At 53.6% G+C, this 27,422-nt stretch overlaps 1 protein-coding gene across 1 annotated transcript in view; it reads right to left on the bottom strand.

Annotated features, from left to right (window-relative positions):
• Positions 1-27,422, bottom strand: part of LOC133358997 (uncharacterized) — an 89,595-nt gene that overhangs the window by 28,315 nt on the left and 33,858 nt on the right. The window contains exons 11-14 of the mRNA XM_061577373.1: positions 26,273-26,421; positions 11,874-12,027; positions 10,134-10,415; positions 9,204-9,485 (exon numbers count right to left, since the gene is read on the bottom strand). Of these exons, the coding sequence (XP_061433357.1) occupies positions 9,204-9,485; positions 10,134-10,415; positions 11,874-12,027; positions 26,273-26,421 (867 nt within the window). The remainder of the gene's footprint in view (positions 1-9,203; positions 9,486-10,133; positions 10,416-11,873; positions 12,028-26,272; positions 26,422-27,422) is intronic.

Here is a 27,422-nt window from a genome sequence, read left to right as displayed (position 1 = left end):
CGCTCATGTACAACGCAAATGTTCACAAATTGCCACATGCATATAGCCATGAATTCGATGAGGACGTCAGTCATACATATGCCTACATGGTGAATCATTATTATTCAAATAACAGTGTTAGGGGCGAGTGTTGGGCTAGCAATTGCAGTGGTACCTCGGTATGCGTCGTAAATTCGTTCCAGAAGGTAGGACTTATACCGAAAATGACGTATACCAAACAAATTTTTCGCATAAGAAATAAAGGGAAAGGAAATAATCCGTTCCAGAGGAAAATGAATTATATTTTACATGGCATATCATACATTAATGGGGTTGTATAAAATAATTTAGACACTAATTACTAATATGCATAGACCACATTAGCACATTCAGAACGAGTGTGCTCACGAATGGACGCACGTCGCTCTTCAAACGATGCCCCAACCACTTCACGCTGAAAGAGGACCTCGGCGAGAGAAGTCAAGGCTGTACCGTGCAGACTCACGAAGAAACCACCATGACTTCGCTTGTGCATCCACCGTCTTCGTTGGAGTTTGTTCCTCCACGTTTCTCCAAGCTGGTGGTCGTGGCGGTGGTCGCTGTGACCGTGGCCTCTCCGTTCCTCGACTCGGAGCTATCGTCCAAGTGGGAATTCTGGAAGGAGTTCCACGGCAAGGCCCCACAACCGGAACATACCATCCCAAGGCTTGAGCTGTGTGGAGCGGTTCTTGCTACAGAGGTGGCGGAACTGATCTTAGACGAATTTGACGTCAAACTGGACGCGGTCAAGTTCTACACGGACAGTAAGGTCGTACTAGGCTACATAAACAACCAAACCAAAAGGTTCTACACCTACATCAGCAACCGGGTGGAGCGCATCAGGAGATCGACGCAGCCGGAGGAATGGAATTACGTTCCAACTGACCAGAATCCAGCAGATCTCGCAACTAGGTCCGTCCCTGCATCTCTGCTGAATCAAACCATCTGGCTGACGGGTCCAGCGTTCCTGTTACGACGTGACGGTGGCCCATGTACTACCAAGGAGACCTTTGGACTCATAGAGCCCGAGTCCGACAAGGAGATTCGTCCTCTAGTGACAACTTTCGTAACAAATGTGCGACCAAGAAGTCCACTGAGTCCACACCATTTTGAACATTTCTCGAAATGGACGACGCTCGTGCGAGCGATAGCACATTTAACGCATATCGCAGACTGCTTCCATCGCCCGATGAGAGGCACCACTGGTAGCTGCAATGGATGGCATTACTGCACAGTGCCACGCACTGAAGACGAGCTTTCCAGAGCAAGGAAATCAATCTTCCGCTGTGTGCAACAGGCAGCTTATGCAAGTGAGATCAAGGCCATCAACAAGGGAGAAGACCTTCCTAGGGTCAGCACCCTCAGGAAGCTAAACCCCGGGATGGACAAAGACGACTTGCTCAGGATCGGTGGTCGGCTAGGGAATGCAAAATTAGATGAGAATGAACGAAACCCCCTCATAATCCCAAGCCAGAGCCACATCGCAATCTTACTCGTGCGCCACTACCACGAGAAGGTCAAGCACCAAGGTCGGCACTTCACAGAAGGAGCAATCCGATCTGCAGGGCTGTGGATCGTTGGAGCAAAGAGGTGCATCGCCAGCACAATCCACAAGTGTATCCGGTGTCGCAAGCTACGTGGAAAACAGGAAGAACAGAAAATGGCAGACCTCCCAGCCGATCGACTCAGTGTGGAACCTCCCTTCACCTCTGTAGGGATCGACGTGTTCGGACCGTGGACAGTCATCTCCCGCCGCACCAGAGGAGGGCTCGCGAACAGCAAACGTTAGGCAGTGCTGTTCACCTGTATGAGTACACGAGCAGTGCACATCGAAGTCATCGAGTCCATGGACTCTTCGAGCTTTATAAATGCACTCCGGAGGTTCTTCGCCATCAGAGGGCCAGCCAAGCAACTCCGTTCTGATTGTGGAACCAATTTCATAGGAGCATGTAAAGAGCTTAAGATCAATACGGAGAATGTCGAAGATTATTCTGTCAGGAAATACCTTAGTGATCAAGGCTGCACATGGATCTTCAATCCTCCCCACTCTTCGCACATGGGTGGAGCCTGGGAACGCATGATCGGGATTGCTCGACGCATTCTCGACTCCATGCTATGTGATGTCGGGTCCACACGGCTCTCTCACGAGGTCTTGACCACTCTCATGGCCGAGGTTTCAGCCATAATTAACTCAAGACCCCTGATTCCCGTCTCAACCGACCCGGAGTCACCATTCATCTTGACTCCTGCTACACTTCTTACCCAGAAGACAGATATGCTCACAGCACCTACCGAGGAGACCAGCACTGCAGACCTCTACAGACGTCAATGGAGACAAGTGCAGAGCTTCGCGAACACGTTCTGGCGTCGCTGGAAAAACGAGTACCTTACGACACTCCAAGTGCGCAACAAGTGGCAGTCTAATAGACCAGACATCCAAGAAGGCGACCTCGTCCTACTGAAGGACAACCAAGCCAAACGGAATGAGTGGCCAATGGGCCGCATCCTCAAGTCGATTCCACCAGCCGATGGAAAAGTTCGAAAGGTCGAGGTTATGATTGCGAAGCAAGGTGTCGCAAGAACTTTCATCAGGCCCATAGTCGAGATAGTACTACTTCTCTCTCGCAAAGATATGGACAAATAAGTCGACCCGTTGAAGTTGTTATACACTTGTTTATGAGATGGAAATAAATGGTGGTATCTCCTAGATACCAGACGGGGAGTGTCTTGCCTCACGGCAGATGGGGAGCGTACGTTAACAGGAAGTTCCTGTTTTTTTATGCTAATGTTGGTCACGTGACCAGGAAGTGACGATGTTAGATTTCCACTGTACCACGCGGGCTTCAGCCATTACTCAGATAAGTCAAGATGGCGGCACGCATCGCATCTCAGTGAGACCACAGCCGCACTTATCCATTGTGGGAGCTTAAGAAGCATTATCTGTAAGTTGTTTATATTCCTATAATATTGGAAATGCTGTTGTAATGTTGGAATGACCGTTATAGCAATGTAAATGCCTTTATGGTGCCGTTAAGTTGTTGTAGTAAATACGAGGCCTAGTTAGTAACGAAGCCTGTGACTTTCCCTATTGTGGATGTTACTTGTGATTTAGTAGGTCGAGTCAGACTTGTGCCTATGTTGCGATCCTGAGAGTGATGACGAAGTATCTCATCCACAGTTTAGTGTTAAGTGTAATGCTGTACATTTGGGGTGCAGTGGGATGAATACACTGTGCCTGTATGCAACGCATCAGCTTGTGCCTTTGTCTAGTTGTTCAGGGGTAATGTGGGGGCCTGGTCCTTCCAGGATCTATTGTTATCTGAGACAATGTTCTGATGCTGTGGTGTTCATTGTGTGGGTGTTTCCGAATTATAACAGATGCTGTATCTGTGTTTTCTCACCAGTTTTATCTGTTACAATCAATAAATGACGATCGGAGTTGGACGGTCATCCTGGCTTCGAGGGTTTATTGAACACATGGTTGTCTACTCGACTAGCGGTGCAACGCAGCGCACAGCGAGGCCGAGATACTGCCAGCGGCGGCCATTTTGCCTGCGATGTCGCAGGCAGCCTCCATTTTTTGCGCGACGCAGCAAATCGACGCCATGGGTGCCGTGACTCCGCTCTCTATTGCGTGTGCCGCCACGGCCCCGGTTCTTGCCGCGGCTACGGGGTTGGCCACCGGCGATGCCGTGGCTCCGCAGCTCGCCGCGCCGGCGGGAGTTGCCGCCTCCGACGCCGCGAAGGTAAGGCCGCGGCTCCGCATTTCGCCGTGCCTTGGGGTTGGGCCGCCGGCGTCACCGCAGCTCCCCACCTCGTCGCGCCTGCGGGTGCCACCGCAGCTCCACACATTGCCACGCCTGCGGGGTGGGCCACGACCGCCGCCACGGCTCCACATCCCGCCGTGCTTGCGGGATTTGCCGCGGGTGCCGCCACGGCTCCGTACATCGCCGCCGCGGCTCCGCACCTCGCCGCCGGAGGGTTGCCGCTGGTGCCGCCGTGGCTCCGCACCTCGCCGCGCCTGCGGGGTGGGCTGCGGGCGCCGCCGCGGATCCGCACCTCGCTGTGCCTGCAGGTTTTTGCCGCGGCCGCCGCCGCGGCTCCGCATCTCGCCGTGGGGTGGTCAGCAGGTGCCGCCATAACTCCGCAACCCGGTGTTGCTGCTGCGGTCGTCGCAGCGCCATCCGGGGCACCTGGGGATGCGTCCTCACTGCGGTCCGCGCCAAGTGGCCAGTGGCTGCGCCGGTTGCCCCACGTCGCGTCGTTCGGGCGACTGGTTGACCTTCCAGGACTGGTTTGACGCGGCATATATGTCGGTCGGCTGGCCCATGGATGAAGCATTGCGTGCCCTTCCGACCTGCTTAGACGAGAGGGCACTGCAAGCATTCAAGTCGATTCCGCCGGCCGATAAGTCTTCACTTCCGGCGGTGTATCTGCAGATGGCCGCCGTCTTCGAACCACCGTCCAGTGCACGGCTTAAGTTCTCACTACGGCGGCGGGAGGAGGGGGAGCTGCCGTTGGCATTCCACTGCTCCCTCCTGGCATTGGCGGAGGCCGCGTACCCTGACGTGGAGGGCATTAGATTAATTGGCCCTCGAAAGGCAGCTTGACCTGGCGTGGGAGCTGGGGATCGTTTTGCCAATTGCCAACGATCGCCAGATTACGTCATTAGCGGTGGCCGAGAAGATTCGAGCGCACCTCTCTCTACGGCAACAGCCCCGGATGGCGGCATGCCTGGGGGCCCCGGTGCCGGAGGGGGGGGCCGCCCCTCAGGCGGTGGATACCCTCGCGGCCCTGGTGGTGTCCGACCACCGCGAGAGGGGTGCGGGTGGTCGCCGGCTGGAGCAGCGGTGGCGGGCGGGACCTTCCTGTCTTCACGTGGCTGCTGCAGTGGCCTGCTTTCGCTGTGGTCAGCAGGGCCACATAGAGCGGGGCTGCCGGAATGCTCCAGGGGCCTTCAGCAAGTCCTCTCCGGCTCCCTCCGGACCCTCGTCAGCATCGGCCCCCGGGCGCCAGGCGAGTCGTGATACATCACTCGCACGGCCGCTCCCCTCACCTCATGCATCTAGCAGGGCTCGGGTCCCTCATCATGGGGTTATCTTTGGGGGGTCGGGTGCACCCTTGGCACGCTGGTTGTCATCCGCTGGGTGGCCCAGATGGATCCGCCATTGGAATGCGCTTGCGCATTGGGTGGTGGCGGTGGCTGCCGGCTCCTCGGCGGTGGCAGGATGCGTGCAGGGGGTTGAAGTATGCATCTTGGTGGATACGGGGGCGTCTGCCACCATCATTTTGGAGGCCATCTTCCATTTGTTACCCGGCAGCGTGGATCCCTTACAGCCGGTTCACGGGGCAAATGGCGGCAGTTTGGGCATCTTGGGCCACATTGTGGCGTCGGTTCGGGTTGACGAGATTGAATTGGTCAGGCCTATTTTGGTCTCCAAGGCATTGGCGGTGCCATGCCTTTTGGGGACTGACTTTTTGTCCAGAATGCCCATTCCAATTCTCGTCGACCAGGGCTGTGTGGAAATGCTGTCAGGGAGGCGGTTTCACTTTCTGCAATCGCCGACCGTTCTGTCCCCCTTGGTCGCCAGTGTACGGGCTTTGAATAAGGCAGCTGTGATCGATCCACCGGGGTCACAAATCCTGCTACCCCTCAGGCTGCACAGACCACTCAAATTGGGCTCTCTGGAGACGGGTATTCTTCTATCCCCCTCCAGTTACTTTTCAAGGATGGACGGGTTGGTGGGCGCTTTGACGGCCGTGTCGGGAGGCCAGGACCTTTTTTTACAGGTCCTCAATTCGGGGCCCTCACCGATCGTAGTTCCGGCCGGCGCCGTCCTAGCGCATGCGACCCCAGCTCCTCTACCCGAGTGCACTTCACCGGATGGAGGGGTGGTGGCGGGCGTGATGTGCCAGAGGCTCCGCAACCTCATCGAGAGATTCACCGATGTGTTTAGCCAAAGAAAATTTGATCTAGGTCGCACTGCCCTTCTGGAACACCACATTGACACGTGCAATTCGGCCCCTATTCGACCGAATTCCCACCGCTATAGCCCGGCGGAAAAAGAGCATGTCAGCTCGGCTGTTGACGAAATGTTGGCGGCGGACATTATCTCCCCATCCACTAGCCCTTGGGGTGCCCCCATTGTGCTAGTCAAGAAACGGGACGGGAGTCTTCGGTTCTGCGTCGATTTCCATAAATTGAACAAGATCTCGGTGGCTGATGCATATCCATTTCCTCGCATGGATGATTTTCTGGACGCCCTCTCGGGTGCACGGCCACCCCTCCAGGTACAGCGTTGCCTATGGATTTTGGCCTGGGACACCCGTGAGAGGAATGGTCCAGGTTGCAGATGGAGGATTCCTCTTTGCTTAGGCTACAACGCCACGTTTGGCGTAAGGCCCGGAGCTCTGCTGCGTCGGCTGCCCCGGTGATTGTCGTGCATGACAGTCTCCTCATGCGTTGGGATGCCCAATTGGAACTCTATTGCGTGGTTGTGCCCACTAGCCTTCGAGGTAAATGAACCTGAGACATTCACGAGAAGCTTATGCACCTTGGCTACCACAAGACCTTGTTGACCCTTAAACGGGACTATTACTGGCCGGGTGTAGAGGGTGACGTGGCGCTGATTTTGAAGGGTTGCCACGACTGTGCGCGGAGGAAGGCCCCAGTTGGCCAGGACCGGACCCTGCTGCAGTCCATCCGGGTTTCTTGCATTAATGAGCTCGTAGCGCTCGACATTTTGGGCCCATTCACAGCATCCCAACGGGGCCATAAATACCTCTTGGTGGGCGTCGAATACCTCACACGTTGGCCTGTGGTGTGGTCTTTGATGGACCAGTCAGCCTATTCTATCACCAAGGCATTCGTCCAGGGGTACGTGTTGGATAAGGGCGCGCCAGAACAATTGCTAACCGACCAGGGGCGGAATTTCTTGTCTAGGTTGCTCAAGGAGGTGTGTGACATCCTTGGCACCAAGAAAATCTGCATCTTGCCCTACCACCCCCATTCGGACGGGATTGTAGAGCGGTTGAACCGCACCCTCACGTCCATGCTGTGCCACCACATGAACACGTCCCAGTCAGACTAGGTTTCTCGCGTTAATGAGCTCGTCCCGGGGGTCTTGGCGGCGTATCGGTTGGCTCCTTATGCCTCAACGGGATTCTCGCCTTTTTATTTGATGTATAGTAGGGAACCGGAGCCCCCGATGCACGTCCAGATGGACGTCAGGTCCTCCAGGAAGGGGTCGGCGGTGCCGGTCCCCTTGAAGGTCGCGTTCTACCGGTTGCGCGAGGCACGGCAAGCCGATGTCGAAAATTCTACCAGCCGGGAGGCGTCTACGAAGCGCCGGCCCAAACACCAGGCAGCTAGCCTCCCGTGGGTAGCGGGCCAGAAGGCATAGCTGCATTGTCCCCAGGTTCCCATTGGCACATCTCCCAAATTACATTGCCCTTGGCAGGGCCTCGTTGAGGTTGTGGAGGTCCGACGGCCGCAGTGCGTTCGGATTTGGTTCGGTCGCCGGCAGTGGATAGCGCACCTGTCCCGGCTCAAACGTTATGTGCGATCTACCCCTGTGGATCCATCCCCATTTCCGGAGCAGCCGGCGGGTGATTCATCCGACGTGCCTGATCACCCGGGTCATGATGACGGAGGCGACGTCCGCCCTGTGTGTGTGCCCTCAGAGCCCTCGCAAGTGACGCCTGCAAAGGCTCCTCGGCCACCGGAGGCCCCGGCGGGGGGCCTGTCGCCCGCTAACGAGCCACCTGCACTGTCGCCCGACGCCACACGAGAGAGGGGGCCGGCAGCGCATACCCGCTCGAGGGGAATGCGGCTCTGGTGATGGACTGGCCTGCCGTCATCGGACCCCAGCCCTCGGCGCCAGTTCGGCACTGCTATGGGCAAGGGGGGCCTTCGTTCTCTTTTTCTTATTAGTTGTGTTTGTTGTTGTGCCATGCTGCCCTTATGTCGGGGTTCCGTTCTGGCAGCCTTCATGCACATGTGTCCCCTTGGGTTGTGAGCCTTCCGTCCGGAACCGGGCCCCGCTTTCGTCATGGTTGCAGCCGGGTCAGCTGTTTTTTTTTTCACAGGGGGGGTGTAAAGTAGAGGACTAGTGGCGGGCGTGACGTCAGGCTCGCTCTCAGATGGACCGTGACATCAACGGGGTCGTGGCTGGAACCAGGGAACGAAGAAGGGTGGAAGCTAGAGCCAGGGGTAAAGGGATAGGAGTTTGTCAGCGTAAGAGCTAGGTGTGGCTGCGCTCCTGGGTCGGCCGAGTTGGATGAGCCCTCGGCCGGCGCACAGGAGGCAGCACCGGCAGCCCGCTGTGTTAAGGGGCAGACAGAGTCAGGGGTCCGAGTGTAGGACCCCTTACCCCTGGGGGAAGTGTTATACCCCGTGTTATTGGCGTAAGCCCTTAAATAAACACCGGCGGAAGCCCTTCCCTGTACCTCCGTCTCCGAGTCGTCAAGAGCCACTCAACTTATATAAAAGGTAAATTTGTGATGATGTGTGTCTGTTCAAAATGTTTAGCGTACTTCCCGACATGCAACAAACTTGAAATTTGCCATGTGGGTATTTTTCAGACTGTACACCATGTAAAACAAAAAATTTGGGTAATGGATATTTTTTGCACGGCAAGTGAGCTGTGAGATCACATCTGTCATGTCACCCGCGCATGCGCAGTGCTTAGCACGCTGCGCTACGAACCCGGCGACCCGAGTTCGATTCCCGCTCACGGCCACCACCGGTGACGATTATTTGAACCGATCCTGGGTCTCCCCTAGGTCGACTCAGCCTCAAACGAGTAACTGGTGTGGTGTGTGAACATCGCCACTGGGGAGACAAAGGCGGCCGGGCGTGGTGAATCCAAGTCCCGGGCGAAGCCGGGTAGTAAAGCTAGTATACAATAAGTTACAGAGGAATTGGGTCATAATTTCGGAGCCAGGAACACAACCTATTTTTTCACATGTGGTCAATTATTTGTCGGACATAGTTTTACCCTACACAGATTGTTTTTAGGAACATAACCCCCTGCGTTCGCCGAGGTTTTCCTGTACAGTAAAGTTCATCTCTCCACTGACCATTGACTAGACAGTTTTCTTAACACCTTTAGGCCAATTCAATATAGCATGTAATTTGTATATACTGTAACATCATATATATGGTAGTGTAGTTTCAACGGTACCTTCATGTCATAGGAGCACACACGTGTGTTCCCTGCTATGTCTGTGATGCTGATGTTTAGACTTGTGTTACAGCAGTCTCCGGAAAAGCTCTTGGTCAACGTCTTCTCGCCAACGTTGTTGCTCATGTCACCAGGTGGATCTATCATTTTGATTCCTGACCCAGTGTCATTGAAGCGGATGGTCGCGTTCCACGTTCTGAATTCGCACTTGGCGTTCTCAAGCTTGTTGGGGCATTTTGTTTCGGTCAGCGTTTCGCAGGTCGGAAGATACTCATCATCATACTGTGCCGATACCGAGAGAAAAAAAACAATATACGTTAAATGGAATGGAAATATGTTCGCATGCTTCAACCCATGTGGTTGAACATTTTATTTCTCTGCTCATCCTTTAATTAATGGGGGTTGTTTGACCATAAATCATGACTTTTGGCAACTTGTGGGGTGAGGGTGTTGAGGGGAGATGGATCAAGTTCAGATATCCCTCCACTGATGTCAGCTGTGGCCAGGAATTAAACACAGAAGCCCGTTTTGTAGTGAGGTTCACCAACCAATGTGACACTGCTGCCCTGTGTTAATTACAGTTGAATAATTAGAGTGAGTCAATAAAATGATATGCCTAGTTTAAACTAACCAGCTCACACTATATATAACAACGGTGAATTTAGTTTACACTGAACATGATTATGTTGGACTTACTTTATTTATTGAACTATAATTAACATAGGGCAGCAATGTCATAGACAAAAGTTAAGAACTCGACCATTGATCAAGAATCAGTTAATATTAAATCACTTTCCAATATGGAGGATTCAGAATATATATTATTGCAAAACGAATAGGCAGTATAAAACATAAAATAAAAATTGTCAAATATGTATGATATGAGCTAACATCTTACGTTAATATCTCTGAGTGCAGTTTCCACAGTACCTTCATGTCATAGGCGCATATATGCGTGTTCCCTGCCATGTCCGTAACGCTGATGCTCAGAGTTGTGTTGCAGCAGTCTCCGGAATAAGTTTCATTCCACACATCTACACCAATGGTGCCATTCATGAGGCCAGGAGGATCAATCGCTTTAATTCCTGATCCCGTGTCATAAAAACCGATGGTTATGTTCCAAAAATTGGATCGGCACTTGGCATACTCAGTCATATTGCTGCATTTGTTTTTCACCAAAGTTTCGCATAGAGGCCACGCATCATCATTGTACTGTGTTGATACAAAAACAAATGTGAATGTTATGATTTGAACCTGGGCAACAATAAATTCATATTTGGCATGTGTAAAATGTTGCTCTCATTATAGTATGTACACCCATCGCGGATTTGACCATTAGCACCATATTTATTGAGGTCATGTATAGTTCGCCAATCGCACCGCTAAGGCTCAATCATTCGCGGTTGACCCCGGTATTCCTGTACACATTGTAAATAAGTATTGTACAGGTATTCTAACTGTACACTTTGCAATCATGCTACCGTGGAGGAATACACATGCCGTATTTTCTCCATATCGTCTCCCACACAGCCCATAGTGGATCACAGGTCCAGTGAGAAGGCAGTGAAATTCAGCCGTCCAAGATTTATCTTACATTATTTTTTCGCATTCTATACATTTACTGTAAAAGTAATATTTAACACTGTACTAAGTATGAATCGTATTTTGCATAAAAAAATATAAAAAATTAGGGAGTGTCGTATTACGAAGCGTGAACCAAACCCTAGTTTTAACATTTGTCTTTGAGTTTGCAGATTTGCCAATTGCGGCTATTTTCAAACGTAATTCGCGATTGACAAGGGTTTGGTGTAATAATAATATGGTTTAACATGTCAGGTAGGGGAGTTTTGAATTGTTTGAGTTTGAAATTGTATAACTGCCGTTAGCATTTCAGGTGATGTATAAAACCCCTGGTTCATATTTTTATGATTACCCTTCTTGGTCATTGAAACACTTTTTTATTTACCATCTAGCTCTCTGGTCAAATGGCAAATAGAGGTTGCATGAATTTCACTGGACCTACAAATATGGAACACTAAACTTAAATCACTTTGACTAACCAACCATTCATAGTATTATTGCCGTATCTCATTCTCGTCACAGTATTTTAAAGGCATGAATCACATCTTGCCAATACAGTTTGCACTCTTGAGCACGGTATTATTATGCAACTGACAAAAATGCGGGACTTTACATGTCTTGGGAAGACTTGCATATTTATCAGGGCATCTACCTCAAAGATGATGATAATGAGAAAACCAAGACAGGTGGCAAACATACTTGCCTTGAGGAGATCTATTGGTAATGCCTGGTAATAAATTTAAGTTTGATCAATAGGCATTAATCTCGAAGCATTAAAATTGAGTGAATGAAAATAATAAAAAAACAAAAACACAGGTGTTGAGGGAATTAAACCAACTGACATAAAGACTGAATAAAATAAAGCACTGGGTATGAGTGATAATAAAACATAGAGCTTTACATCGTGCATGGGAGTCCAATATAACCATGTGCTCTGGCACCACAGCCACGTAGTCCACGTGCTTCTATAATTGCAGAGGGAGGCTTTGTTGATTTATTTGATAACTTATTTCGCATAGTCCTCTTTAAATGCAAAATGCAGCTGGGCCAGGTCGGCCGAGCCGCGATTTTTCTGTCCAGTATTATTACCTTTATAATTTCGGCTTGAGTGACTATGAAGTTGGACGTCGAGTTTGCTCCCTGCACTACCAGTGAAATTGTACCAAACATTCCGATTCCCACTGTGGAATTGGCTTCCAGTTTCAGCGTTAAAATCACGGAGCTGTTCTTGTTGATGTTGAATCTGCACAAGCACCAACCAATCCAAGTTTATAAATACAACAAAATACATATTTTTACAAAGTAACAAAGTTAAACATATTTGAAAAACAGTTACACTAAGATTACTCAGTATAATAATACTTTACATCCCTTTTCAAATCCACTGGAAGTGAATAAGTGGCGTGTATTGTGGTGGATTTCCATAAAGCATTTGATTCGACAAAGCAAGATATAACGTGGGCAACAGTGACATCATATGGAGTAGGGAAAAGACTGCTATAGATTCTGCAGGATGTAGGTGAAAGGTCAAATGGATCCCAACAACAATAGGTATGTAAGTGGGAGATGCACTATCACCAATCAACTTCGTCACATACTTGGAAAGAGTGATGGATGTCATTCAGGAGAACGGCACATCAATATTTGTGCAAGTGTAATGCGGGCGTAAACGGCCTCGCGGATATGACGTCACGGGGGGAGGGGTTAGGTCACGTGAGAGAGAGGGGTGAGCTCTTAAGGGAGAGAACCGGAAGAGACGGGAGGAGAGTATGGGAATAGAGACAGGGTGAGGCCACGCAGGGCGGAGAGTGGAGAGTGGCGAGATCGCCACGCGGTAAGACTCGGCACCGTCGGCCAGCGGTGACCAGGCAAGGGAGGAACGGGGAGCAGCGGTGGAGCTGCAGTGAGAGCAGCTGAAGGACTGCACAAGGGAATCTGCAGCAGAGCTGCATCGGAGTGGAGAAAGGCTACGGGAGCGACGGCAGCTGTCGAGCTGCCAAGCGGGGAGGCTCTGAGCGAGGGCCGTGTGGGACAAGTGTAAAGAACTCAATAAAGGACAACGAAGACAGACACAGTGAAAGAGTCCTTTATTACACTGGTGTCAGAAGTGAAACGGCATGTCAAAACAGCTCAGAAGAAAGAATATTCCTGCGCCATCATCTGCTACATCATCCGACGACGACGACCTTCCTCAGGCGGTGGACCTGCCTGCGATGGAAGAGGAGATCCGTGCGGGAATGAGTACGGGTCCGGGTGTACAAGATGTCGCCGCGTCGGTGGACCCGTCCGCGCTGGAGGACGCGGACTTACAATGGAGACAGATGGCGGCGCAGCTGGAGACCTTAAAAATCGTGCTGGCGCAATTGTGCGAGCTCGTCACGCCAAGGACGGCGTTGGGGAGGGCCGATGGTGGTCTGCAGGCCGCCGCCTTGCCTGCGCTGTCAGCGCCATCTGCCACATAATCATGTTCAGCCATTTTGGGCATGGCAGGGGAAGAACGGCGGGAAGCCGCCATCTTGCGCTCTCCGCGGCGGGGGACCGCCATCTTGGACACGTTGCGATGCGACGCCATTTTGAATATGCCGCGTAATGAGTCATCTGCTGAGGACGGCGCAACAAGGAGTCGCAGTCGTCATCTCACAACCGTTAAAGAATTCTCCATCGGTGGCGATTGGAGTGCTTTCGCCTGCAGATTTTTGGCGGCGGTGCGCTCTGCAAGGTGGACTGACGCTGATGCATTGGAGGTTCTACCGACTCTTCTCGACGACGAGTCGGTACGATTCTTCCGTTCTATAAAGGCCGAGAAGAAGAAAACGTTGAGAGGAGTTTTCGACGAGATGGCAGATGCATACGAGCCACCGGATGATGCTCATCGCCGGTTCGCCCAACGCCAGCGAGCACCCGAGGAGTCGCCGGTGGCATACAGGGGTGCTGTCTTGGAGTTGGCCATGGCCGCATACCCGGAGACGGAGCCTGACCTACTCAAACCTCTCATTTTGGGAAAAATCCTCGAGCTGTCCCGGGATTTGGGGATCCCTATGCCGGTGTGTGGCCACGAAAAGCTGACATCCCGGGCGGCCGCTAAATGTCTGGATGCCCAGTTCAATCTGCGCCGTTGAAAGCAAGGACGGGGGGGCCCATCATCGAGGGAGGTGCCGTGGGTTGGGATCCCAAGAAGGCGGTGTACGTTCCTGACGGTGGGGGGGGGGGGGGGGCCCGCAGGAGCTGACAGCCGCCTCTGCTCAGTGGTCGGCCCGCAGTAGGCCGGGGCCGCGATCTGCACCGCCGACGCGGGAGCGTCGGGACGGGGGGCCTGCGGCGCGGCGTAACGACATCAACTGCTTACGCTGCGGTCGTAAGGGCCATTACGCCAGGGATTGCTGGGCCCGTATCCCAGGTCCGCCTCAGCAGGAGGCCTCGACAGCGGACGCGCCGCGGAAGGATCTTCCAGGACAGGCAAGTCGGTGCGCACCAGACACCCGGCAAGGCTTGACACCTCATTCATCACCATTGTCGCGCGATCCGGGTGTTGTTAATAACGAGAGGCCATCGACTGGGCCGTGTCGCTCGGTAACGCAGTGGCGTAAATTGGCACGGCAGGTCATCGCGGCCGCTACTGGTTTGTCCACTGTACCTGGTTCTATACAGGGGGTTGACGTGCGTATTTTAGTGGATTCCGGAGCGTCCGCGACCATTATATCGGATGTAATTTTCCATCTGTTGGGCATCCCACCAGAGGCCGTGCGTCAGGTTTACGATTCCTGCGTCGCGGCGAACGGGGGTAGTATGGGTATTGTGGGCCAGGTGGATGCCAATATATCTATCGGAGGAGTGTCGGCCTCGGGAATTGTGTTAATTTCGAGGTCCCTTGTGGTTCCTTGTTTGTTGGGAACTGATTTTCTGGCCAAAATGCCCATTCTAATTAGAATTAATGAAAACTGTATTGAATTACCGGGGGGTCGTAAAATTACATTTCTGCCGTCGCCCTGGGGGCGACCTGCTCTGGTGCAGGCGCTGTCCGAGGTATCTGTGGACATTCCACCTGGCTCACAGATGCTTATCCCTTTGTGATATCGTAAACCTGTGACTGGTCGTCAAGGTGCAATTGGGGTTTTGTTGTCGCCATCCGCCACCATAACGGGCGGATCGGCGCTCGTCGGGGCGCAAACTATTGTCCGGTCGGACCAGCAGCCATTTTTGCAGGTGCTTAATGGAAGTACCGAAAATGTGTGTGTGCCAGCTGGTACGGTTGTGGCACATGCCACTACGGCGTTTACGGCCCAGGATTATCTGGGCAGCCAGGTCATGGTTGCAGGTGTTTCGGGCCCTGGGGCTGCAGATAATCGCTGGATCACCGAATTGTGCAGGGAAAATCCTTCCCTTTCCGGGGACCAACGTTACGCGCTTCGTAAGTTATTGTTGAGTTATTCTGACGTGTTTAGCTCAGACGATTTGGACTTGGGACGCACCTCATTGCTTTCCCATCATATTGACACAGGGGACGCTGCCCCTATTCGGTTGAACTCGCATCGGATGAGTCCGGCGGAGCGAGATCATGTTCGAGGGGCAGTGGATGACATGTTGGCTGCGGACATAATATCTCCATCTAACAGCCCATGGGGCGCGCCTGTTGTTTTGGTTAAAAAGAAAGACGGAAATTGCGATTTTGTGTGGATTTTCGGAAATTGAATAAAGTGTCCGTGGCAGATGCGTACCCCCTGCCGCGTATGGACGACTCCCTCGATGCCTTATCGGGGGCGAAGTTCTTTTCGACGCTAGATCTCTCTTATGGGATTCTGGCAGCTTCCCCTTGACGAGTCCTCGCGGGAAACGACTGCTTTCCGTATGCCGCAGGGGTTATTTCAATTTAATTGTCTTCCGATGGGGTTGAATGCTGCCCCTGCCACATTTCAGAGGTTGATGGAACTGGTATTAACAGGGTTGCAGTGGGAGACATGTCTGATATATTTAGACGATATTATCGTCTTCAGCCGCACATTTGACGAGCATTTACTGAGGTTGGAGGCGGTGTTCGCCAGGATGCGTTCCGCTAATTTGAAATTCAAACCTAATAAATGTCACCTACTGCAACGGTTCGTGCGCTATTTGAGACATATCGTTAGTGAGGACGGGGTTGCCACGGATCCGGACAAGACAGCGTGCGTCCGTGACTGGCCAACCCCGGCCACGGTGGGGGATGTGCGTCGGTTTTTGGGGTTTGCCTCATATTATCGTAGGTTTGTTCCAAATTTTGCGACGATCGCGAGGCCCTTGCACCTCCTTACGGGTAAAGGACGGAAATTTGCTTGGGGACCGCCAGAAGAGGTGGCGTTTCAAGGCCTGCGCGATCGGTTGGCTACGGCGCCGACGTTGAATTATCCAGATTTTGATCACCCCTTCATTCTGGATATGGACGTGAGTGACACGGTCATTGGGGCCGTGTTTTCTCAGTCCAAAGGCAGTGTGGAGCGCGTGGTGGCGTACGGTAGCCGGGTTTTGTCTCCCGCAGAAACCCGCTACTGCGTCACTTGCCGAGAACTTTTGGCTATTGTTTACTTTCTCCGCCAATTTCGACCGTATCTCTATGTTCGTTCGTTTATTGTGCGCACGGATCATGCGGCCTTGCAGTATGCTCTCAAGGTGGACCAACCATCCGGCCAGCTGGCGCGGTGGTTGGACACGCTGCAAGAATTTTCCTTTCATATTCACCATCGGAAGGGGGTGCGTCACGCAAATGCGGACGCGCTCTCTAGGTTGCCGCAGCGATCCCCTTGCGCGTACTCGTCCGGGACGCATAGGTTTGCGCCGATCCAGCATCCCCCTCAGCCTGTTGCATTGGCGGTCGAGGTGCCTGAGGCTCCAATGGGGCCGGGACCGGCTGATGGGATTTTGAATCTTCCAAGGGCTGTGTGGATTCGGGAACAAATGCTGGACGATTCATTGGTGACCTTACGGAATCGGGCTGCGAAGGAGAGTGGGGGACCGGGTTCGGGGGGTACGCCGGAAACCGCTCTCCGCGATGGTCTGCTGATGTGGAGGGAAGGGTTACAGGAACGCTGGCGTCTGGTTGTACCGACATCCTTGAGGTACAAATTGATTAGGTCTCTGCATTGCGACACGCTCTTACATCTGGGGGTGCAGAAGACCCTATTGACGTTGCAGCGAGATTACTTTTGGCACAGCATGACAACAGATGTCGTCGGTTACGTTCGCGCGTGTCCCAATTGTGCCCGGCGGAAGCCACCTAAACACCCATATGTGCCGCCGATACAGTCTATTCAGGTGTCTCGAGTTAATGAATTGGTGGCGTTAGATATTTTGGGACCCTTCCCGCCATCCGCTAAAGGTAATAAATACTTGCTAGTTGGGGTGGAGTACCTCTCCCGCTGGCCGATGGCCTGGCCCTTGCCCGACCAGTCAGCGGCGTCCATTTCAGACGCCTTTCTATTTGGGTACGTTATGGACAAGAGGGCGCCGGAGAGGCTCCTCACAAATCAAGGCCGAAATTTTTCGTCTAAATTGTTGGGGGAAGTATGAGCGGCTCTTGGAACTAAAACGATACGGACATCTCCCTACCACCCACAAACGGATGGTATGGTCGAACGGAATCGGGCTGCGAAGGAGAGTGGGGGACCGGGTTCGGGGGGTACGCCGGAAACCGCTCTCCGCGATGGTCTGCTGATGTGGAGGGATGGGTTACAGGAACACTGGCGTCTGGTTGTACCGACATCCTTGAGGTACAAATTGATTAGGTCTCTGCATTGCGACACGCTCTTACATCTGGGGGTGCAGAAGACCCTATTGACGTTGCAGCGAGATTACTTTTGGCACAGCATGACAACAGATGTCGTCGGTTACGTTCGCGCGTGTCCCAATTGTGCCCGGCGGAAGCCACCTAAACACCCATATGTGCCGCCGATACAGTCTATTCAGGTGTCTCGAGTTAATGAATTGGTGGCGTTAGATATTTTGGGACCCTTCCCGCCATCCGCTAAAGGTAATAAATACTTGCTAGTTGGGGTGGAGTACCTCTCCCGCTGGCCGATGGCCTGGCCCTTGCCCGACCAGTCAGCGGCGTCCATTTCAGATGCCTTTCTATTTGGGTACGTTATGGACAAGAGGGCGCCGGAGAGGCTCCTCACAAATCAAGGCCGAAATTTTTCTTCTAAATTGTTGGGGGAAGTATGCGCGGCTCTTGGAACTAAAACGATACGGACATCTCCCTACCACCCACAAACGGATGGTATGGTCGAACGGCTAAATCGGACTTTGTCCGCCATGCTGTGTCACACGGTGAGTGAAAAACAATCAGATTGGGATTTGCATATCCCTGGGGTACTCTCGGCATACCGGATGACGCCGCATGCGGCTACAGGATATTCGCCGTTTTTCCTTATGTACGGTCGTGATGGATGTGCAGTTGGGAACAGGAGTGAGGGGACCTACTAAGCCTCTTCCTGATTACATTCAGGACACCGTTCGCCGTGTCACTGAGGCGCGGGAAGGGGCCCGCATGGCTACAGCCAAAGCCCAGGCCCGGAACGAACGGTGCGTTCGACGCTCTAAGGGGGAGTGCCCCTGGAAGGTGGGGGACATGGCCTGGCTGCATTGCCCACAGGTGCGGCCAGGTACCTCTCCTAAATTACATAAACCATGGCAAGGGCCTGTTCGCCTCATTTAGGTTCCCAACCCACAGTCTGCACGCGTTCGATTTGGATCTCAGCGTTGGTACGTTCACACGTCTCGCTTGAAACCATATGTGGCCCCTCGAACGGATGCGTCATCTCCTGATGTTGCCTTGCCAGGGTCTGTTGCTGCCGACTCACCCTTGCATGTGCCTGTTGACCCTGCAAGAGCGCCTGTTGTGCCTTTTACAGACAAGCCGGCCGTGACACTGCAGGAGACAGGGGACTCTGCTCGGGGCGTGCCTACCACAGCTGCGGGGACACGGAGCCCCGTCGCCCTTCCGACCCCGCCGCAGACACGATTGCGGGACACCCCCGACTCTGGGCCTTCAGGGATACGGGACCGGGACGTTGGCGGGCCTCCAATAGCGACAGGAGGACTTCATCCTGTCGCTCTTAAAACCCCGTCACGTTCCCGGTCTGCAGGAGGGCCGCCGCCTGTCCGGGATGGACCGGCGACCCGCACGCGGTCGAAGTCCCTGACATTTCGTTGATTTATACTGTTCGTGTTCTTGTTGTTATTGTTATATCTATTGTATGCTTCGTTGTCCTCGCATGTATGATGGTTGTGTTCGCTCGCATTACTTGTTGTTGTTGTTGTTCAGCCGAGGTCGGCTGGAATTTTCTCTACTGGGGAGGGTGGTGTAATGCGGGCGTAAACGGCCTCGTGGATATGACGTCACGGGGGGAGGGGTTAGGTCACATGAGAGAGAGGGGTAAGGTCTTAAGGGAGAGAACCGGAAGAGACAGGAGGAGAGTATGGGAATAGAGACAGGGTGAGGCCACGCAGGGCGGAGAGTGGAGAGTGGCGAGATCGCCATGCGGTAAGACTCGGCACCGTCCGCCAGCGGTGACCGGGCAAGGGAGGAACGGGGAGCAGCGGTGGAGCTGCAGTGAGAGCAGCTGAAGGACTGCACAAGGGAATCTGCAGCAGAGCTGCATCGGAGTGGAGAAAGGCTACGGGAGCGACGGCAGCTGTCGAGCTGCCAAGCGGGGAGGCTCTGAGCGAGGGCCGTGTGGGACAAGTGTAAAGAACCCAATAAAGGACAACGGAGACAGACACAGTGAAAGAGTCCTTTATTACACAAGGAGAAAAAATAAATAACCTGAGATTCGCGGATAACATAGATATGATGGAAGAAAGACGTGTTGTATTGATGGAAAGTGTTCATAGGCTAAATCAATCAGGAAAAGATGTAGGAATGAGGATTACGTGGAAAAGACAGATGATGCTGTTCAGAAGGGAGAACATTAAGAAAGAAGGAATAATAAAAAGCAGCAGTATAGTGAATGTTAAGGAATTTGTATAGTCTACTGACATGGGATGCCTGCACGAAATAACTAAGAGTGAGGATCGCAAAGGCAAAAGGAGTAATGGAAGGATTCAGTATCATCTGGAGAAGCAAGCAATTCAGTTACAAGACCAAACTGAACATCTTAAGAACATGCATGTTCAGTACAGTTTTGTATGCCTGCGAGACTTCGGCATTAAAAAAAGACTGACAGAGATAAGATATTGGCACTCAAAATATATTGCTACAGAAAGATACTGTATCTAAGCTGGACCCTTACTTGTAGAAGTAAGAAAAAGGTTGCAGATAGGAGAAGACCTGATGCCGGCAATTATGAGAAGGAAACTGACACTATTTAGACACATACGTAGGATGGACAACAGGACAATTTAAAGTGTGTTGTTCGGAAAAATGTCAGGAACTGGAAAGAGAGGAAGACCTAACAGAGAATGGCTAGACGACATAAGAGATTGGTGCCGTAAAGATGTGCACTATTTGAACATATTTGCATAAGACAGAAGAAAGTGCAAATAACTAACGAAATGTGCAGTGGACACCTACGGGCTATCTGCCCATGTATCATGATGATGATGATAGACGTGGAAGCATATAATCAAAGTATGACAATGGATTTTCTGCACTTTTCTCTACTGCCCACTACAAATGTCCATGAGTGTTATGACAAATCTGTTTGTGCACGGTGGTCACCCATACAAGTGTAGGGGTGTCAGGGGAAGGAGATATAAGGGGAAAACGGGCGGGAAGAGGGGGCCTTTGGCGGGAACGAGATTGGGACGGCTGGGGACAGGTGTGGATGGGAGACAAGGATTAAAAGACGAAACCCCTGCAATCTTGTGTTGGCTCTCCTTTACATCTGGTGGCAGCGGTGGTATCTACAATGGCTACAAAGAAGAATCCCCGTGGAAAAGAGCCAAGAGAAGAGGAAGCAGGGGCCGGGGATCCTTCCCATCCCGGGCAACAAGGGGGCCTGCTACCAGAAGCAGCAGCAGGGGGCCTGAATCGCCTGGAGGACCCCATGGAGGACCGCATGGCCCGCGTGGAGAGGGCATTCCAGGAGCTACTGCACAGGCTCCCTATGGGGGGCCCGCCAGCACCGGGACCCTCACCCCCACGCGTACTACGGGAGGAGAGGCCACGGGACCCGGAGGCCGACCAGCCGGCCGGGCAGGAGCCGCAACCAACATCGTCACGCCAGCCGCCGCCACTCCCGCCAAAACCCCCAGGGCTAAACACCCAACACAGAGAGCAGGTGGCAGGACGGCCGCGTCGGCTGGGGCCCGTCGACAAGTTCGTGGCCGAGGAAGAGGATTGGGAGGGGTTTGTCCGCCGATTCGAGGCTGCCTTCCACGCTCTCGAGGGGACAGACGAAGAGGCACTACGAGCGCTGCCATCCGTTCTGGGCAAAGAGGCACTCTCCTCTTACACATCCCTTCCCTCGCACAGCAAGACCACGCTACAGGCGGCCTACGAGGCTTTGGGGGAGATCTATTGCCCGGCGGAAGGAGCCTTTAAACGTTTCCAGGACCGCCAGCGAGGGGCTAGAGAATCCCCTTTAGCCTACAGGGGTGCGCTGCTCGTGTTGGCGAGGAGGGCTTTCCCTCGCCTGGCTGAAGAAGCGCTCGAGGAGCTCGTGGTCGAGCACCTCATCGCCTACGCTTGCCGTGCTGGCGTTGTAATGCCCGTGGTGACGCCGGAGGAACGCACCATCCAAGCCCACGAGCAGGTCATGGGCCGGGCACCACCCGTGGGCCGGGTGGCTGGCGCGGCAGGGGGGAACAGCCGAGCCGTTGCCACGGCGCTACTGGGTCCAGCGACACCAACCGCCGAACCTGCACCGTCGCCACAGGCTGCCTGTGGGGCAGCTGGGAACGGACCCCCGACGTCTGAGCCGGAGACATCGCTGCGGGAGGTGTACGCGGCGATCCGGGGACTGGCGGAGCAGAGGGACCAGGGGCGCGACCAGCCGCCGCGTCGCTGGCAGCCGCCTCTACAACATCGCGCCGAGCCCCCCCGATGGAACGCCCCGTGGGTCTGCCACCGTTGTGGTCAAGAGGGGCATGTGGCGAGGGGGTGCTGCACGGAGCCGGAGGCCGCCAACGTCACCTGGAACCCGCCGGGGCCGAACGCCGACAGGATCCAGGCGAGTGACGCCGTCCCGCCCGGCCTCTCGGTCGGGCCGAGCAATTACAATTCCGACACCGCGAACTCACCGGGAGTCTCCTCGGGGTGGGTGCCGTCAGTGTCGTTCCCCGGTCCCCACTGTCCTGGTCGGGGGAAGGGGATTGCGCCGGGGATTGCGCCGGGGCCGGTGATCGCGTCGCGAACAGAAGTGGCGTCGCGACCAGAAGTGGTGTCGCGAACGGACGTGACGTTGCATCCGGAAGTGACGTCGCGGCCGAAAGTGGTGTCGCGGATCGCGCCGGGAATTGCGCCGGGGCCGGGGACCGCGTCGGGGATCGCGCCGAGGCCGGGGACCGCGTCGGGAATCGAGCCGAGGCCAGGAGGGACGTCGCGGGCGGAAGTGACGTCACGGGTGGAAGTGAGGTCGCGGGCGGAAGTGACGTCGCGGGCGGGAGTGACGTCGCGGCTGGATGTGACGTCGCGGCCGGGCGTGCCGTCGCGGGCGGGCGTGGTTTTGCAGGCGGGCGTGATGTCACAACCGGAAGTGGCGTCACTAGTTACCTGCGACGCCGGCGAGTTGCCAGGGGCAACGGCCCGTGGGCTGAGGCGGCACACAAAATTGACATTGCGCCCTGGAGCAGTTCCACGGCCCGCCTCACCACCACTTTGCGGCGGAGCAAGACGGAACCAGGGGGACCATGCCCCTGTGACAAAGGAAGGGGAGGGGAGAAGGGAGGGGAGAAGGGAGAGGCCCACCCGGGAGGGGCCCACCCCCCAGTCCCCACCGCCCCCTACAATGGGGGGGCCCCCCCACACCACAAGGGGGACCCATCCTACGTCACTAAGGGGGGGCAATTTGCACCACATAGAGAGCCCAGCCCGCAACCCAGGGGGAAGCCCACACTATGTAACAAGGGCGCGTTCACCCTGCTGCGACGCACTCCAAGGGGAGGAACCCCATCTTCGGTCCATTCACATCCATCCCCCATCATCTCACCATGCACCACAGGATAACGAGATGCCGCCTGGTCAGTGGCCGGACTCAGCCACACAATGGAGGAAGCTGGCAAGGCGGGTGGTAGCGGCCACGTCAAGAACCTCGGTCCTGGTCGGTGATATCGCGGGAGTGTCGGCACGTATCTTGGTGGATACGGGGGCATCAGCCACGATCATCTCGAGCACCATGCACGAGATGCTGCCGGATAAAATCCGACCTTTAGTCCCCGTCAAGACAACGTTCATTGCAGCAAATGGAGGCAGCATGGGCTTCCTGGGCCAGGTTGAAGCCCTGATACAGATTGGGCAGCTTTCGGTAGCAGGACCCATCCTTGTCTCCGCAACGTTGCCCGTACCCTGCCTGTTGAGGATGGACTTTCTGAGGCGGATGCCAATGAAAATCGATCTGGCCAATGGGCGGGCGGAAGTCCAGGGAACGTATCTCCATTTCCTAAAGGCGGAGGGGGCCAGCCGGGGTGTACCCTACGTGCAGGCTCTGGTCAGTAAGTCTGTCTCCATACCCCCGGCAGCCCAGATGCTAATTCCGCTGCGATATCGGTCCCCCCTCGTGACAGCCCGACCAGACTCACCCATCATGGTATCTCCGGCGTCAGCTGCCATGGATCGCAATGTGCTGGTGGGAGCCGAAACTATTGTACAGAGGAACCAGCATCTGTTCATTCAGGTGCTGCACACCTCCGATAGAACAGCGACGGTGCAGAAGGGAACAGTTCTGGCCCACGTTAGTCCCTTGTCACTAGGAGCCCCAGGGACAGAGCCCGAGCTTGTAGGCAGCATCAGCCAGTCCGAGGACAGAGGGGCCGAATCGTGGATAGACCAGCTGGCGGGGCCTGAGCCAGGATTGCCGCCCGACCAGAAACACCAGCTGAACTCGTTTTTGCATGAGTTCTCGGACGTGTTCAGCCGGGGACCGTTCGACCTAGGGCGCACAAATCTGTCGCAGCACCACATCAACACGTAAGATGCCGCACCCCTGCGCCAAAACACATATAGAATGAGCCCAATGGAAAAAGGGCACATTCAACAAGCGGTGCAGGAGATGCTGCGGACCGACATAATTTCTCCATCCTTGAGTCCCTGGGGGGCACCGGTGGTCCTAGTCAAGAAGTCAGACGGGTCACTGAGATTCTGTGTGGACTTCCGACGCCTCAATGCCATCACGCTGGCCGACGCATATCCCCTACCACGTATCGACGACTCATTGGATGCACTGGCGGGAGCAAAATTTTTCAGTATGCTGGATTTATTGTCCGGGTTCTGGCAGGTCCCACTAGACGCGGACTCCCAGGCGTACAGGGTGGCCCCGCACGAGGCGACGGGGTTCTCGCCGTTTTTCCTGATGTACGGACGGGATCCCATTCCGCCTATTGAGGTGCAGCTGACGGACATTCCCGCAAGAGCTGACGCATGGCAGAAGGTACTAAAGACCTCCCTCATTTATTTGAGAGAGGCCCGCCAAGCAGCCGAGGCCACATCGGCCACGAGCCAAGAAAGTAATGTACGGATACGGGAGAGGACAGTGACAGCCAAGCCCTTTAAAGTCGGGGACCAGGCATGGCTACACTGTCCTCAGGTGCCGGTTGGCCTCTCACCAAAGCTGCACCGACCCTGGAAAGGGCCGGTCGAGGTCATTAAAGCACTCCGACCGCAGTGCGTCCAGGTCCAACTGGGTAAGCGACGATGGTTTGTACACCCCACCCGCCTTAAGCCATACATCTCTCCACCGTCATCTTCACCAACATCACCAACATCACTGCCAACATCATCATCATCCCTACCCAGGCCAAGGTCGCCGACCACCATGTGCCGACCGGCAGGGGGTTTGGTGCCCTGTGTTCCCTTGTCACCTACAGCACCCCATGTGAGGCCTGACGGAGCAGCGGCACGAGCGGGGGCCGGAGAGACAGCGGCGCCAGGCAAGGCGACACCGGCACCACCGAACCAGGGACCGCGACGAGAGGGCCTTCGAAGGAGGGGGCCGCCATGGTCATCTGCTGCCTGTGGATGTCCGGGCTGTTACGGGACGCTGGCTGGAGACCTGGGAAGGCCGCACAATTGATTTTGTTGTGTTATATTGCATTGTATAGTTGTGGGGGGGTTAAGGGCTGTCGTCACTGTCAGTGGTGGGAGGCATGGGGAGACTTAAATGGTACATGGGGGAGGCAGAACCGAGGACGGTTATTTTTTCTCTGGGGGGGGGGGGGGGATGTAGGGGTGTCAGGGGAAGGATTCCCACCAATAGGAGGGTTAGTGGGAGGGGTGATCGAGGAGATATAAGGGGAGAACGGGCGGGAAGAGGGGGCCTTTGGCGGGAACGAGATTGGGACGGCTGGGAACAGGTGTGGATGGGAGACAAGGATTAAAAGACGAAACCTCTGCAATCTTGTGTCGGCTCTCCTTTACACAAGTGTAGGACTTGAAATATCACGCGCCACGCGTTCTGTTGCTATGCAAGTGAGCAGCGTACAGTGGGGGCAACTGAGGATACAGTTGTTGTTGTCTGTGGCATTAAGGGGGAGGTCGTTAAGAGATGCCACAGGTGTTAGGGGCAACTGAGGATACAGTTGTTGTTGTCGTGCCATTAAGGGGGAGATCGTTAAGAGACGCCACAGGTGTTAGGGGTAACTGAAGACGCAGGCCGGTGATTGGTCAGGAGGGTGAGTGGCTGATGACTGACGCCGGGCTGGCGGCGATACCATGGTCACGTGAGGCTGGGGGCCTGGGGGCGAGTAGCGAAGCAGGGGATGAGATAATTAATTGGGACTGATTGGTGCGGGGATAAAAGGCACAGCGTAACGGAGAGACGGGAGTCTTGGTCTGGGGGAAGTGTTGGAGTCGCAGCTGGAGACGGTGCCTGGGACAGAAGCAGTGGAACAGAGTATAGTATATGGTAGCAGTGGAACAGAGTATAGTATATGGTAGCAGTGGATGATAGAGTATAATATATGGTAGCAGTGGATAGAGAGTACAGACAGAGTAGCGAGGACAGAGCGAGTACAGCGTAGCGAGCAGCAGAGTATCGGATCCGAGTGGAGAGAGATCGAGCGCAGCGGCGAAGGGGGGCGAGCGGATGGAGGAACGTTGAACGATGCTGTCAAGACGTGAACGATATGCGGAATAAAGAAAGGACGAGAAAGACGAAGAAGTTGTCGAGTCAGTACTAGTCCTACACAAGCACTATCCAAGGTAAACCCTAAATTCTGGGTGCTTTCTTGACCATCCTGTTGCATTATAGACCATTTTGGAATAAGCAATGTCTTATACCAGAAATAATATATGTATATGAGGTGTGCATCTATGAGATGCTGTTCTTTTAACAATTGATATAGGTGTATGAGAAAATTATGGATACCTGTTCGAAGGGAAAATGGTTACAATGAAGCCAGGGTCTGAACTGGCTGTAGCTTCGAATGTGTCTGCATCACCAGAGTTGGTGACGGAGATGTTGAGATAGGCCGGAGTGCCATTGCTAAGTTTGGGGTAGAGCTCTTGTGAAACAATCTGTGGAAGGCAATTCCATAAATAATCAACGATTTTGTATGGTCCCATAAGACCAGGGGTCGCAATTTTTTTATTACTTATTTTATATACATATATATTTCAATATAAAAGTAGCATAGTAATGGGTAACTTAAAATAATCAAAAACATCACTGTGGAGAATATAAATAATAAATAAGCAGATAATGTATCATGTATATCTTACACAACCCATCAACCACACGGCTATCTGGGAGTGCATAATTTCAGGAGAATTCCTTTAAGTCAAGCAAACTCTTGATTGGTTTCGACATGCAGCTTCTCATCAATAGTCAGGCTTGCTGGATCATTGCTACAACTCTGTGGGCTCTCATGAAATTGTCTTTTCTGAGACAAAGGTGCTCTGCAAACCTCCTGGCTACCATCAAAGGTTTGTACACGAAGCCATACAAATATACAAACATACATAATTTCAACCGTGATGATGGTTACAAACTGAGTAAACATTGGAAAGATGTGATTAACCATGCAAAAAAAGATTTAACTACACTTATTTGGACCATCTTATTTGACAGACAACTACTGTACAGGTTACTGATAGACAGCCAGTTTTGTTTTACCAGGTTTAGCTTCTTTTTTCACACACTGGTTTCCTGCTATAAGTTTTACCCACCAAACAACATAGCAGGAGGCTGTTTCTTCCTGACCTGCTTTTGTGCTTTTACCATCTACATGGCAGAGGCTCAGTCTCATTTGCAGCATTTTGTTACGTAGGCTAGCCGTAGTCTCAAGCCGCATCTCACCATAATAAAGGCTCAGTCATTTGTTATGTATTCTAGCCGTAGTCTCAAGCCGCACCTTACCATAATAATAAAAAGTGGGCCGTTCCTGGCCCATCCCCCCTCTCAACCATTATATATACAGAGTGGTATCTCTTGTAATCTCTCATTTACTTGATACAGCTATCGTGCTGTGACGGTTCCACCTGAAGATGGAAGCTTGTGTTGCCTCCGAAACGTCGTG

Source organism: Lethenteron reissneri, chromosome 64 (assembly GCF_015708825.2).
Source record: "Lethenteron reissneri isolate LAM-NWPU_2019-01 chromosome 64, ASM1570882v1, whole genome shotgun sequence".
In the NCBI taxonomy this organism is placed as follows: Eukaryota; Metazoa; Chordata; class Hyperoartia; order Petromyzontiformes; family Petromyzontidae; genus Lethenteron; species Lethenteron reissneri.
Note: the sequence above shows the minus strand (reverse complement) of the source record. Positions and strands in the feature narration are given on the sequence as shown.